The 14,867-nt window shown below is 37.0% G+C and overlaps 1 protein-coding gene across 1 annotated transcript in view; it reads right to left on the bottom strand.

The window, feature by feature from the left end:
* Positions 1 to 14,867, bottom strand: part of LOC141910948 (DNA polymerase alpha catalytic subunit-like) — a 97,768-nt gene that overhangs the window by 37,548 nt on the left and 45,353 nt on the right. The window contains exons 11-21 of the mRNA XM_074801842.1: positions 13,324 to 13,443; positions 12,280 to 12,354; positions 10,553 to 10,626; positions 9,606 to 9,670; positions 9,186 to 9,493; positions 8,876 to 8,971; positions 5,974 to 6,090; positions 5,288 to 5,481; positions 1,797 to 1,926; positions 1,125 to 1,238; positions 55 to 172 (exon numbers count right to left, since the gene is read on the bottom strand). Of these exons, the coding sequence (XP_074657943.1) occupies positions 55 to 172; positions 1,125 to 1,238; positions 1,797 to 1,926; positions 5,288 to 5,481; positions 5,974 to 6,090; positions 8,876 to 8,971; positions 9,186 to 9,493; positions 9,606 to 9,670; positions 10,553 to 10,626; positions 12,280 to 12,354; positions 13,324 to 13,443 (1,411 nt within the window). The remainder of the gene's footprint in view (positions 1 to 54; positions 173 to 1,124; positions 1,239 to 1,796; positions 1,927 to 5,287; positions 5,482 to 5,973; positions 6,091 to 8,875; positions 8,972 to 9,185; positions 9,494 to 9,605; positions 9,671 to 10,552; positions 10,627 to 12,279; positions 12,355 to 13,323; positions 13,444 to 14,867) is intronic.

Genomic DNA, 14,867 nt, shown 5'->3' with positions numbered 1-14,867 from the left:
CTTTTGATATTTAAATAGGGATTGGCCGTTATTTATTTGGTTGGTAAATTTCACCTTTTTTAGGTTCAAGCACAAGGCCACCAGCGTATGATGGTTTCTTACGAGATGGAGCATTTTTCTTCCTGATACCAGTTGTTTCTGCATCTTCGTCTTCATCTTTTACATTGTTCGTCTAAGGAGAAGATATTATGAATCAAAGAAAAGGTTTGGGGTTTATATTCCGTTAACTATGTGATATGTACATTTTGTTCTGCTGTCAATACTACTGCATGTGCATCTATCATTTAAGAACCCAAAATAGCGATTTTTTAACAACTATATACATCTTGTTTCATTGACGTTTAGGTAAATCGCTTATCCTAATTAATATCGCTAAATTGTGGATTCTTTTTTTGAGTTAGCCTAGAATGAGACTAATCTTAACTAATTACAATTGCTACTACGTATATGCGTACATAAAATATGATTTGATTAGACAACTTTTATTCTATACTTGATTAGGTGAATTGAATCCAATTGTTTAACTTATTTTAGCCCAAGAGCCACCGGAATCTGCCCTGAATTTTCCATCTCTTCTATACCATAACAGACATAGTTGGATTCCAACCCAGCATAAGCTTAGGATAAATTAGACAACCATCCCGCCAAAATTTATTACTGAAAACAACATCGTTCTTTTTGAAATTATTGACCATTTATTTGGGATATCAGGTCAAATACAAACTAATATTTGAAGGAGCTGGAAAATAAATTTTTGTCATATTTTGGAAGTACCTTTTTGAACAGGTGGGGATAAATTTCAGAGGCCAAAAGGTCACAATTTTCAAATGCCTGTCTAATTAAACCTTATATTATTTGAAAAACCCTGTGTGTTTTCTATAAGATAACATGGAACTTGTGACGCATGAAATTCAACTGTAAATGAGGCTATTAAGAACAATAATAAATGCGGATTTTGCTCCAAATCTTTTTTAAGGGATAGTGCAATTCCAGAGTGCTAATACGTTAACTCATTGCATTGTTAATGTTTACTCACATATGGGAAACTCGCTACAGAATCATAGAACTCTTGAATTACAGCTAGCTTTTAGGTCCTCCTTAAGGGAACTTAGTTACTCAGTTACCTGGGGTGTTTTTTTCTTGTATTCTTTATCAGGAACGATGAAGTTTTTCTCAGTAAATGCATGTAGCAATAGAAATTCATTTCGTTCCGACCGTCCACCCATCAGGGTTCGTGACTAAAATAAGATGCAATGTTAAGATTTTAAACAATTTCTTCTCGCTAAAAAAATCAAAAAGAATCAATCACAGAAGTGTGAACTTTCTCAAAACAGGGAAACCAATTTGAATTTCCTCCACATGGAAATCCTTAAAAATGTCCTTCCGAAATGAGGAAATTTTGATTTCTGATGATTTAAGGTTCAAGCAATCAGAAATGCAAAGACAATCATACATGTCATAAGCTACAACTAGCTAGCAATAGTGAGTATAGTCAAACCACACTGCAGCATTCTGAGTGACCGTGTGTGAAGCACATATATATGTACATACATACATTCACAAATCTTTGACCAGACCGGCAAAATGACGAAATACGCATTCATGTTGAGAGCTGACAAAAGCCGGTCGGGAACGATGTCAGGTTGAAAAAATCAGCTGGGTCTAAAGGGACAAACGGATGGGTCCGCGACCCAACACCCGGCTATTAATGAAAACACTGCTGCATACAATGTGTAATTGGTGCCTACCGAGTTGGGGGGTGACAAATAAATTTAAATTATTTATTACATACATACCATAACATTGCCACAAATATTGGTTATTTGTAGCGCCAGAGGAAGCACATTCAATTCATATAGAATCCGCAGAATAAATGTAGCGTCCATCAAATTCAATTCAACCAATCGTAACAACTGTTGACTAGAACTGTAACATTATAATAACAAATACAAGGCGCATGTTAGGCAGGGTTTCATGAAAAGGTTAAAGGCCGACTTTGAGTATACAAGGCCCATCATCTGTCAGACATGGCAGTATCTCTGAACCCATGGAGCAGTCAAGAATTCCAGCGGTTGAAACTGGTATTTCCCAGATATCTCTGTCAGTTAACCGATTTGGACCCTCCTTTTTGTCAGGGATATGTGTAAGCATGTAATATACGCATATCTATGGCTTTAAATTGAGTTTAAGCCCTCCTTTACGCATAAGTTTGCAATTTACTTAGTGCATTCTTCAAATTTTCAATCAATGACAAGCTGGGAAGAGTTATCCACCTCATCACATAGAGCACAGTGACCTATAGTCATAAACCTATATAAACAAAACAGTTGCAGCTCTCTAGCAAATTTTAGGGTTAGAAAACTCTTTACCTGAAAGTTGTACAAAACTGAAAAATATCATCTTAACTCCTTATCAGTAACAATGAGTGAAAATTTCATCAAAATCGAATTTATTTGTCACTGTGATACTGTGTGATACTGGTGTGAGCCAGATGTGTTCCCGTAAACATTATAAACAAACTACCGCTTCCTAGCTTATAGTGGGATGTGACCTGTGCTGCAAATCTCAAGTACTATCCGGTGCATTTTTGGACCTCCATTTTAAGTCAGCCTTTAGATAATTCAAAATTCAGAAAAGCACTTAATTTTTAACAGGGTTCATAGTTGTCAGGCCTTGGTCAAAATCAAGACTTATCATCACCTTTGAAAAGTGAAAATCAATACATTTTTAATCAAATGCGCAAACCATCAACAACTGTCACGCCAAAACTTGAGTCTACACAGGCCGGTACCCATGGGAAGCACCCCCCTCCCTACAAAATTTTGAGTTTCACTATTTTTTGTCAAAGAAAATTTCTTGCTCACATACATATAACTATGATATAGATATAGACACTGTTATCAAAAATTTGCAAGTCTCCATAAACGATGAGACACCAGTGTATGTTGTTGGATTATCAGACCTAATGAAAACTTATTCTGAAAATGTTTCGGAATTAATTACATTTTTTCAGTGACATTTTTGTATGAAATATTCACTAAAATTTGAACAAACATGCATTTCTATTTTCAAAATTGTCTTAGGGGAGGCCCCCTAAACCACCGTAAAGAAGCTTCGCACCTACGGCCAGTGCTTCATCTAGCCAAAAATAGAAGGGCGTTCCGCCCCGCCCCCGAAAATAGCCGCCCTTGTGCCCTTCAGATGTGTCCCATGCTCGCCCTTGTGCCCTCATCACTTGCCGTAGGTCCGCCAACCTGCCCTTGTCAGTCACGAGTAATGAGTCAGGGCTTTCAAAATAAGCCGACGCATCCGACTGTTAGTAAGTTTCCTGCGACGGCTATGAAATATCTCGTATGATATCAACGATAGTAGCTCATGTGATCAGTGGTTATATTCAAATGTACTGCAGTCAGTGTGCATCGTGTGAAAACGTGCCTCAGACGCGTGGCCTAGTTTAAGTTTCCAGGAAATTGGCTGACTTCCAAACTACTGCCAATCATTCTAGCGACTGCCGTTGTAAAGCTGGTAGTGTATATTCGATGGATTGTTTCATTTTGAACACATCGTGACGCTCTGGATCATTTTATCTAGACTATTAGACAAATTTTATATATACAAGGTGAAAAACTTTGTTCGGTGAACTCACAGAGAGACTCGCACAGACAATTAGTTTGAGTAGCCTAATAGCAATAATGTGTTCTGAAGCTGGCTGCTTACCAATTATCAACAGTTACTTGCCAATCACTATCACAATTAATTTGATATTTCTAAGATTAAAAATATGCAATTTCATGTAGGCCTATACACTATTGTTGGCTCTTTTTCGCTGTATTTCCTACTTGAGATGGCTTTTTTCTGCAATTTTTTTGTCTGCAACTGGTTTTCCAAATCATTTTGAAAGCCCTATCTAGATTAACTTTTGTTCATTGACAGGCATAGGTGTAAGGATGTACTATGGTCAAGTGTGTCACTCATGGCAAAATCAGAGTTAAACGTAGTTTCTAGTCCTCAATCGTAGTAGGGGTACCTCGATTCTATGCAATAGGGAACATTGCAGTTTGCCCCTAAAACAGACGTGAGTGCGTTATTATGTGCCCTTGCTCCGATGGAATCACGCACAAAAATGCCCTTATTTGAAATCCGCACCCTGCCCTTTTTTAATGCTAGATGAAGCACTGACGGCGCTCACAGTAACCACCGCAAAATGAAATAAGTACCACCGTCTCTAAATTCGCACCCACCCAAAAGAGAGGCTACGTACGAGCCAGCATTCATGACAACACAACCAACCAAATTTTTTAGCCATTAAGCCGACTTGGCCAATAAGCCGAGCGCAGTTTTTTAGCCTAAAATACATGGATTTCATAAAGCTTCGCCCAATAAGCAGAGGTCCTTCATCAGGAGATTTTAATTCACTCACTTTGTCAATTAGTTTGTCTTAATTGACGATGAATGAGGCTGACAATACACGCGCCTGCCGTGTGAGAGCACTGTGTACACACTAATACATCGCCAGTCACTGTGCTATATATAGACTCACTAAGGTGATTACTGCCACAGAGCCATACAGTACTGCAACCAAACCGACGTGCGTATATACAAATGTATTAGCGACGTGGTATTAAATTGACCACAATTTCACAGAATCCATCCATCCACAAAATGTCGAAAAATACAAATAGATACTGACTTTTTGGGTTTTTTTTCATAAAAATCAAGACAAATACTGGTTATGATTTTTTTTCTAAATAAACAAATAAATACCGACTTGGAAGACCCGCTACGAACCCTGTTTAACTACCATTTTACACTGGCTTAACACATTCAGTCATTGAAGAAGTATTCCGTCATACCAGGTGTACTGCATTTTGCCAGGACAAAATTTCTGTTTCAAATTTTACTAAATACATGTAGCCTCAATTCCCACTGAGAAAATATCACTGAAAATCTAATCTGTGAGGGCACTGTGCAAAAGCCCAAGATCACTGTGGTGCCTACCAGATTTTTCAGGAGTTGGGGTTCCCATTTGCTCATAGATCCTTTGTTAAGATATCAGCACCACCAGTTAAGGATAAGCATGCTATCAAATGCTAGGGGAGGCCCTCTTGCATTATGTGTCTAAAGTCATAAGATGATACAGTTGCAGAGAATATGCTACACTTACAACTACCTATAAAGCACAGAGTTAATAGAAATTCAAGGTTCAAGATGCCTCCAAAATCTAAATGTGTATGGTATCTTTTATACCAGGAATTCCCCCTTCCCGATTTCCATCGTAAATACTCACTTATACATCTGTTTGATTTCATCAACATCAATTTCATTTCGTCGCTCATGAAGAATATGATTGCTTAATTCAGTGAGGTCATACGCCCGGCAACGAATCAGTTCTTTCGCAGAGATTTTTACGTCACACACTACTCGACCACAAGTTGCCGTCTTGTCGGTGTATGAGGAACCAAATCTAGCACCGTGTGCACTCTGAAGTCATAGAATATGTACATATTTACAACATGGCACTGCCACCAATCATACTACAGAATGAGGGTTCAAGACCAACCATAGCATGGAATGGAGATTTTGTTCAGAAGTCCACCCCACTGTTACACTGATGTATCATGTCATTGCTATTGTTTATCTTATCTTTGCATCTCTGCATGAGTCGCCAAGCTGTGATATTAACTCATTGCATACTTGACCATTAATTCTATTAAAACAGTAAACATCTTTATTCTAACCCTAATGCACCCCTCAAGTCAAATGCTTTAAACAGCAGTCGCTAAGATGATCAGTGTTGTCATATCGCGGTATCATGGATTTGCGGAATTTTCCAAAAACACAGAATTTCTTCACTTTCACTATATATAGTAACCGGCTTTTCCTGTAGGGATGACGGCCTTTGTATATCTTTTGTAATTCCAATCTGATAAACTTCTATTACACCCATACTTTGAGTATTGAGTCAATACTTACGGAGAGTTTTGGCATCTGATTGCGTCTTAGACGGCCAATTTTCGACCAATGAGGGACCTTTGTACTGCTTATACGATGTAACAATACATCCATATCGAAACTATAAACATCGTGACCCTAGAACGAAAGTTAGAATTTTGCAACAACCAGACACCAGAAAAAGACATAAGAAAAACCAGGGAATTTCATCAGTAGACTTTCAAAAAGCAATTGTCCACAATTCAAATGTGACCAGGACTTAACCTGAAACGTTTCATTACTGAAAATGACCTGCAACTAGACATATGTAAAGAATACCCCTCGGCCAGTGAGTCATGTAAAGACTGCAAAATTGTAATAGGATACATATTCCTGACATAAAATTCTCTCAAAAATCTCTCAAAATGGGTTTCAAAATGACTGCGGCGTCCATCTTGAATAACATACATGCATAAAAAACACTAGGGATTATCCTCTTCCTGCCTTTAAGACACATACCAAGTGATACAAAAATCAGTAAAAAACTAAAGATTGTAGAGCAAGATTGAGATCCAAAATGCCTACACACAGAAATTTGGTTACTTTCGATGACCTATGCATGTATGCATATATGTAACAAGAAATTTACAGAAGGTTACAATTTATTACAAATTCTATCAAACAGAAAACACAGCGCTCATCTTCTGCTACGATTATTCAGCCTATTTTCATGTCAAACGTGCACGCGTTACAGTATCACCTTTAGTAGTGTACTGTACGAGCTTGTGTGTGTGTCATGTAGCACTCAGCTCCGCGCGCACGTGGAGGCCTCATGTCAATCAAAACAATCACCGGGTATTAAAATGAAACAATACCTATGGCGGATGTGTGAAATAATTACATCCTCACCAGCAATGAGCATTTGAAATTCGCAAGTATACGGCACCTAGTCCAATGAAACGTACGCCATTCTATGGCTTTCCCATAATTATTTTAGTAGTGCCGGAATTCCCCGTATATCCCAAAAACAGCCAATCACATTCGCTCGTAGAGACAGTCCCCCAATCCAGGTCATTGCAATTTTATACGCGAGAGCTAAGAATTTTCCCGCCAAAAACAGTTTTTTCGTAGAATTTTAACTCAGCTGACCACGTCAATGACGGAGGTTTCGCCATGTCTTCAATCGCATTGATTATACGTCGTTTAAGTCGAGACCCAATGAAACAAATGCTCACATAAAAAACCATACCGCGATTTTACATGAATTGGCTCAATGCCAACATCATATCGCTGACAAAGGTAAACCAAAAACTGTACTGTTCATCCTCCTTATGCCTTTAATCCATTTTGGATGACAAAACAATACGGCTCATCCTCCTTCCATCATGAAACCACTGATCAGGTAATTTTGCAATTGATTGTGGTAGCAAAATTTACATACGTACCAATAAAATATGAAAATACTAAGTTATTAGCTATTCAATGCCCCTTGGTGACCATATACAAAAACCAATAACCTTGAGAGTCAAAGACAATCATACTACAACTTTGCAATTGATTGTGGTTACAAAATATCAATAGGTACCAATATGAATAGGCAAATTGTATATAATTCAAAATTCAATTCCCCCCGGTGACGAGAACAAAAACCTGGACGTATCAGCCCCACTCCGCGCGGTTGCGCCACCGCGCGGGATTTACGCGAAGCAGCAAACACAAACATGGCCACTCTCTCAATTTTCAATGATAGAAATTGTGTGTGCATTTCAATTATTTCGGCTGTTAGGGTTTTAAGGCACAATATAAGTTGATGATGTGATATGGCGATGTTAATTAATGATAATTCCGCAGTGAAGCTAGTCACGAACGGTGCCGATTGAGTTTACAGCAGCCAAAACACTGAAATGTGCGTAGTTGCGTAACTATTTGCAGTGAATTGCAGACGAAACATGAAGCCTTAACGGCCGTTTAAAAAAAAATTATACCAATCGCAATTGTAAAATAAAAATGAGATAGAACCTAAGTTAAAATTCTGGCCATTTCTAAAATGTTATTACTAATTTTTAGTCAGTGCCGAACGTTTAGTTTTCCAACAATAATGAGGGGTGGTAGGTAGTCATGCAATTCAAGTCATCATTTATTACACGTTACTTCCGTGTTGTTGAAAATCTCGCGAGTCCTGGACCAAACCCCATTGAACAATGTGATCTGTGAGCTGGCCACAAATGCACACAGATCACACTACACTACCCATTACACACTCCAGTACCCACAGCTTTCATATATCCATCCAAATATTTAGAGTGTCTTTCTTCCTGGATAGCCCCAATTCCACTTGAGGAGATGACTACTATTACAGTGAAACTATTAAATATCAAGTCAAAACCAGTCGACATTTTCTTTTCTTCAATGATGGCTGCAGAGATGGCTGACGAATGTGTCACGCTTAACTGATGAAAGAATCTGTCAGATATGTTTAACAGCACTTCTCACAGTATAACCACCAAGAATTTCAGACAAACCATTCGGAGGCAACAGGTCTCGGAAATTGTGGGCAAAAATTACCTATTTGGGCACAAAAATGATCACACTACAGCCATCTGGTTTCTGATCAAGATAATTGATCAAAGCTTTATCAAAATCTCGCATGAAAACTATACAAATGTATAGTGCTGATTTTGACAAACAACGGCTGCCATTTGGCCATCTTGAATCTGATCGGGCCAGTTTTCGGGAAGAATATGTATCTAGGGTAGACTAAAGTCCCAAGTGGGCTAAAAAACACCAGAAATTAAACCTTATATCAGCTTCAGATAGCCTATATCTGAGCGATGGTTCCAGACAAGAAAACTCTTAATCATCAAATTACAGCAAATAATTCTCATCTACCACACGCGTGGAAGAACATCTAAAATCAAGTAAATTCAATCACTCAAATACTCACCACAATAACGTCAGGATCGACTTTGTGAATTTTAGCAAGAAGGAATCCGAGTAAACCTCGCTCACTTCCCATAATCTCTACTTTCATTTTTCCAGCCTAGCAATGTAAGTTATACAACCAGAGTTATGTAAAGCAAGAGCAGCAAATGCAGGTCCCGCAAAAATGAAAATTATCAAACTGATACCTAAAGTGTTTAAATTTCTAAGGGTTCTAAATTGTGCCTAAATTTCTAAATTTCAAATTCTGAAATTCAAACCCAGCATGCCCTATTTTGGAGTGCATCCCTCCCAGAGTCAAAAGCAATTTTCACCTGTTTCGCAACATTTTCTCTAAAGTCGAATGGGAAAATGCAGTCTTGAGGATGAGTGACAGCAGCGAAATGATCGTGGAACGGTTGATTTTTCGGTGGAGGCTTATCAATGTGAAACTGTTGATGTAGTAAACAGGCCGCGGAAATGATCTCGTTCTCGTGAGTTTTCGCATTCGCCAACGTTTTCAAACATATCGTCATGACGACCAATGGAGGTGGCGCTAATGACTCCTTGATGACAACGACATCACTCGCGCCATTCACATACGCTTCGATCTGACACCAACTCACATTGGTATTCGGTAATTCTTGAAAAAAATTTGATACATGTTGTATTTCAACAATTTGTAGGAGTACCAAAAAGGGAATCACGATGTCAGGTGTATGGGCTGAAAGGCCGTTTATCTTGTTACTACTCACGAGGACATTTGATATCCAACCAGCCTGGTCCTTTCATCTTTTGGTCCAATAACAACAATTCCAAACTATAAAAGAAGTCATCATGACACTGATTGCCAACAAGAGCCCCAACGGGCACTATGGCCAGCCTGTCAGCTTTTCATAAAATGGCAATATACAATCGTAGACTTCAGTAGCACAGACAGTGACTGGATCTGGCAGGAACAAATACCTCTCACATATATGTTTTCCCTTGGTCTTATTGATTTTAATGCGGAATAGAATAGAATTTTCTGAAATTTGCTCAATAAAACAAAATTGAATTGGATTTGATGTTTTTATTTGTTCAATAAAGTAAAATTGAATTGGATTTGATATTTCTTGCAGAATAAAATTTGATTGAATTTTAAGTTTGAGAACATGGCTAATTAGCATATCAAGGTCATCTATCCGATTTGAGAAAAAGCAATTTTTCCCGGACTTTGCAAAATGGACAATGATATTTTCTGTAGTGCTAATAAAAATATTCCTCCCAAAAACCAAATCAACTAAAGCTTTCACAGAAATCGATCTTGAAATACAATTTTAGACCTTAGAATAAAACCCAGAAGTAAAACGGTTGACGTTACCGCGGGTTCATGTGAACACCAGCTGATTTCTGCAGCTAAGCCAATCATAGAGGAGTCTTTGCTTTCTGATTGGCTTTTCAAAACTAATATTTTTTCAATCAGATATTTGCGAAAAAGCTCATATAAATTTTAACGAGGCCCCCTTTCAAAATTCAGCTACATAGAGTTTGGAGAGTGGATAATGCTTTAATGAATGATTTGTATGAATATATGCTCAGTTGCACAGACAAAACCATGTCATTTAAATTCGCTCCATTTGTATAGTAATAGGCTCAGCCTTCGGCTGGCCTAAAAATACTAAAAATAGTAAGTTAATAATAGGCTATGATCTATACATACCAAGAAGTGTTAGTGCCGAATACATGACTGAAGGTTTCTCCACGTAATTCTGATGGAAGGGTTGGAAATTCAGCCTGTCAAAAACATGTAAATTTCATTTCACAGGTTGCATGTTAAATTTCAATTAACTCAGCCAGTCAACATGAAAATTAATTATCTAATGTTAATGTGAGAATGTAAAATCTTGTCAATAAACCGGTAGCAAACTACATAACACCTGAATGAAAGATAGTTTAATCTCGAAAATAGTTCGAATCCACCCCTGCACTTTTTCGTATGCTGCACAAAAACGGTTATAGTGGGATTCGAACCCAATGGCTTATGATAAACTACACACCTAAGTCCTCGAAATACCAAACAGATATCAACATTATCCTATTTCAATTTCTCTAGTATTTTGAGTTTGGATGAATTTCGGGGGACGAAAAAGACACGATTTTGGTGGCCCACCTCATCAAATCTTATATCATATGAAAACCTTTACTATTTACAACAAAATAACACTAACTTGTAATGCATGGAAATGAACTTAGATTTTACCTGAGGAGTAATTGACACTGCATAGTGCAATTCCTGAGTGCTAATGGGTTAAGGATAACTGAATTAACGAATCATTAAAATCAGCAACGGATGATGTATATCAACGTTGTAGGTTTATTGTATTAGCATGTTTATCGTATATGTACCGTGTAAAATACTATGTACGTTTATACTGTCAAACTGGCATAATCGTCATATGACCATCATTAGTGTAGAGTTACACTTAGTCGATTTAAATACAAATTGGGACTCAAAAATAGCATGACTTAGTGATGTGACTTATCTGATAACAACCGTGGTACTGTACATATATCAAATGGATGTAATCAAAAATACATAATGGATGATAGGCACTGACTGATCTATTAACAGAGCTAAATAACCATAAAATGTTAGATGGCAACTATTTCATTACATAGGGCAACCTAACTCAACAAATTCCCCTGATTTTCAGCTTTTTCATGAAATTCCCTGGTTATTCTCTGATTCTTATACTTATGCAAAATTCCAACATTGATTCTGACTTTTTGAACAAAAGAAAATTCTCTGACATCCCAGATTTCGAGGTAGGTGGCTAACCTGTATTACTTCTCCATTACTTTTTGGATGACAATTTGCCATGACAGGGGATTTGGTGAAAATGATCTAGTTTGAAGCCCTATCTGAGCATCTGAGGCTATGTAAATAGCCAGCAATCACACTGAAATTTGTGAAAAGTCACCCTGTTTTTAATGCTGGCCACTACATTTCACAATAAGACATGTAATAATGTCACACATAAAATCAATTAACTACAGTCATACATGTATTAGTCTACAGTAGTATGTTAGCAGTGTAAGGAAAACTGGGCCAGCAGCTCAGTAACTAGGAAGGTAGTCTATCTTCTGGTCTATCTGGTATGGAAGCTGACGACTGAAGCACAGGGAGGAATGAATGTGCAATCAACAAAGTTTATTGACAAGTTTATTTTGATAACGGCGAGTTTACTTTGAAAACAGCGCTGGAAATGAATTCCCTCAATATCAGGAAAATCGGGACTCCCAAATTAGCAAATTTACAAATTTAAAAAATTCCGGAAGTCAGGAGAAATTCAGTGAACGTGTCCATGTTGGCAACTGTCTATAATCCAGACAGAGTCTACTGGAGTGGATTGACTTTTTTAGTAATATGGAGTGAATTTTACTTACCGAATAACGCGCTTCGAGGTAGTCACTTTCAGCAGGTATATCTGCCTTATCAAATGAGTATTCTTTCACCACTTTCTGCATCACATGAAAAATAAAAGAATCAAGGAACGAAATAAAAAATATGATAGCAGAGTCAATACATTTCAGTTATCACAATTCTTGTGAGAAACAATTTTTTTGAGTAAATTTCTTATTCAATGGAGATATTCTTAAGATACTCATATTCTTAAATAAACCAAACCTGACCTTTCACACCAGTTATTGAATGAAGATAGAAAAACATGTATGCATATTTAGATATTCATTTTGATGTAAGGCCCACCTATGGAAGCTATTCATTATGCACAAATGTATTTTCAGAGCTTTAATTTTTTTTTGATGGTGGATGAGACCGTATGAGTTATTCAGCTATTCAACGCCCCCTGGTGACCATTTTTAAAAACCAATGACTGAAACTCCCCACAATCATAGAACATTTCACCAGCTACAATTTTGCAATTCTTTGCGGTTACAAAATATGCCTGGATATCATTACAATATGTAAATACTAAGACAAGTTATTCGGCTATGTAACACCCAATTCATTGTGGTAACAAAATACTAAGGTATTCAGCTATTCAACGTCCCCTGGTGACCATATCCAAAACCAATGACATTGAAACTCAAACACCATCAAATCATATGTTGCATGCTTCAAATACTAATATAGTTCGATAAAATAGCTGACAATCACCATCAAATTCATGAAAAGTCACCATGTTTTTAATTTTGGCCGCTTAATATCACAATAACACTGTTAACACATAAAATCAATTAACTAAATACATGTAGTTAGACTACAGTAGTATCTTCATATAATAAAAACTGGGTCAGTAGCACAGTATCTATGAAGGTGGTCTATTTTTAGATGCTGACGATTGATGTGCGGGATGGCACTTAAAAAAATTTGGAATTCCAGAAAAATCCGGAAAAGCGGCAACTCTGACTTCAATGATGAAATTTAAGTAAAACCAAGGGTTAATTATTGAATCAAATAGTACTCACCCTCGAGCGAAATCCATTGATTTTATATTTTTCAGTGAGCACGGTATTGAATTCCTTATAAACGTCCATCAGTTTAATCACTTCATCGGGATTTGATTTCTTAGTTGTCTCATCAAATTTCTGAGCATTAAAATTTGAATAGTATGAAATTTGTAAACAGGTCACTACCATATCAATAGTTGCAGTCCAAGCATAAATCTTAATCTATATGCATTTTCATAAAATACCTTGCCGAAATGTAATATAGTCATATATGTACGTGGTTGGTCATTAGGCCATTTTTTCAATTATTAGTTGGATTACGGATCCGCCGCAAAATTTTTCCGATTCAAGGTAGAAAAAAATTTTTTTTCCCACCACCCCCTTATTTCTAAGCATACATATGGAAATAAAAACAAACATTCATAATTTTTTTCCATTGCCACTTCAACTTTTGACATCAAACACAATGAAACTGCTGTAAATGATGGGTGTTCTAATGTATATACTTGTCGGGTTCATTCAGTAAATGGTGTGACTTGCAAAAATGGTGGTGTCAGTTATGAGTGTAGGCAGTAAATAGACCATATTCAGGTATCATCATCCCATAACACCCTCCAAAATAGGGGAAGTTTTATTCTTTTTCAAATCCCGCCCCCCGATCACTAATTTAGCAATAAATGTTTTAAGAAAATGATATTTTTCTATTTTTATTTTTTTCATATCAATCATATCAAGCCCATCAAATCTGTAGTCCAACTTATTATTAAAAAAACGGCCTTAGATATACGTAAAATAGGACACAAAAAGATGTATAAATGTCAAATTACACAGTGCTATTTTCTCCTACACATTTAGCAACTGAGTATATCCTTTATTCATGTTCCAGTAAGGTAGTCAGGGGTGAATCCAGACCCAAATGTAGGGGGGGTAGCACTTCATCAAAAAAGCACAATGCATTGTAAACAAGGCTAGGAAGCTAGAATAGAAGGCCCCAACGCTTCAAAACATGAATTTTTGGCAACATGAAAAGGCTCATCAAATGATTTTTGGCTACATGAACATGCCCTTCAAAGGATTTTTGGCAACATGAACATGCCCTTCAAAGGATTTTTTGCAACATGGACGTGCCTGCCAAAAGATGTTTGCACAACTTTAGCCTGCCCTTTTATGGGATATTTCAAAATAAATTGCTCATGGGCAAAGTCTGGTTTACCTTGAAAACTGGAGCCTGTTTGGCAAGGGCATTCTTATGAAAAATCTTTTTAATTTGTGAATTCAAAGTTCTATTATTTTATTTTATCTGAAAGAATTATCTTGTAGTCAAATCAAGGCCAAAAATATACATTTCTTCACGGTCCTCATCCAAAATTCTGTAGGGTACAGGTAGGCAGGGAAACTATTTCATATTTGGAAAAAAATGTTTTTCACAAAATGAAAAATATTTGAATAAAATGCATATGATATCACAAATCAGAGAGTGGCTAAATATTGTCTTTACAACCTATTCCAATGTATGGCCGCAGAATCTACCTAACATACCAGTACCGAAATAAAAAATCGGC

The sequence above is a fragment of the Tubulanus polymorphus genome, chromosome 9 (genome assembly GCF_964204645.1).
Source record: "Tubulanus polymorphus chromosome 9, tnTubPoly1.2, whole genome shotgun sequence".
Taxonomy (NCBI): domain Eukaryota; kingdom Metazoa; phylum Nemertea; class Palaeonemertea; order Tubulaniformes; family Tubulanidae; genus Tubulanus; species Tubulanus polymorphus.
Note: the sequence above shows the minus strand (reverse complement) of the source record. Positions and strands in the feature narration are given on the sequence as shown.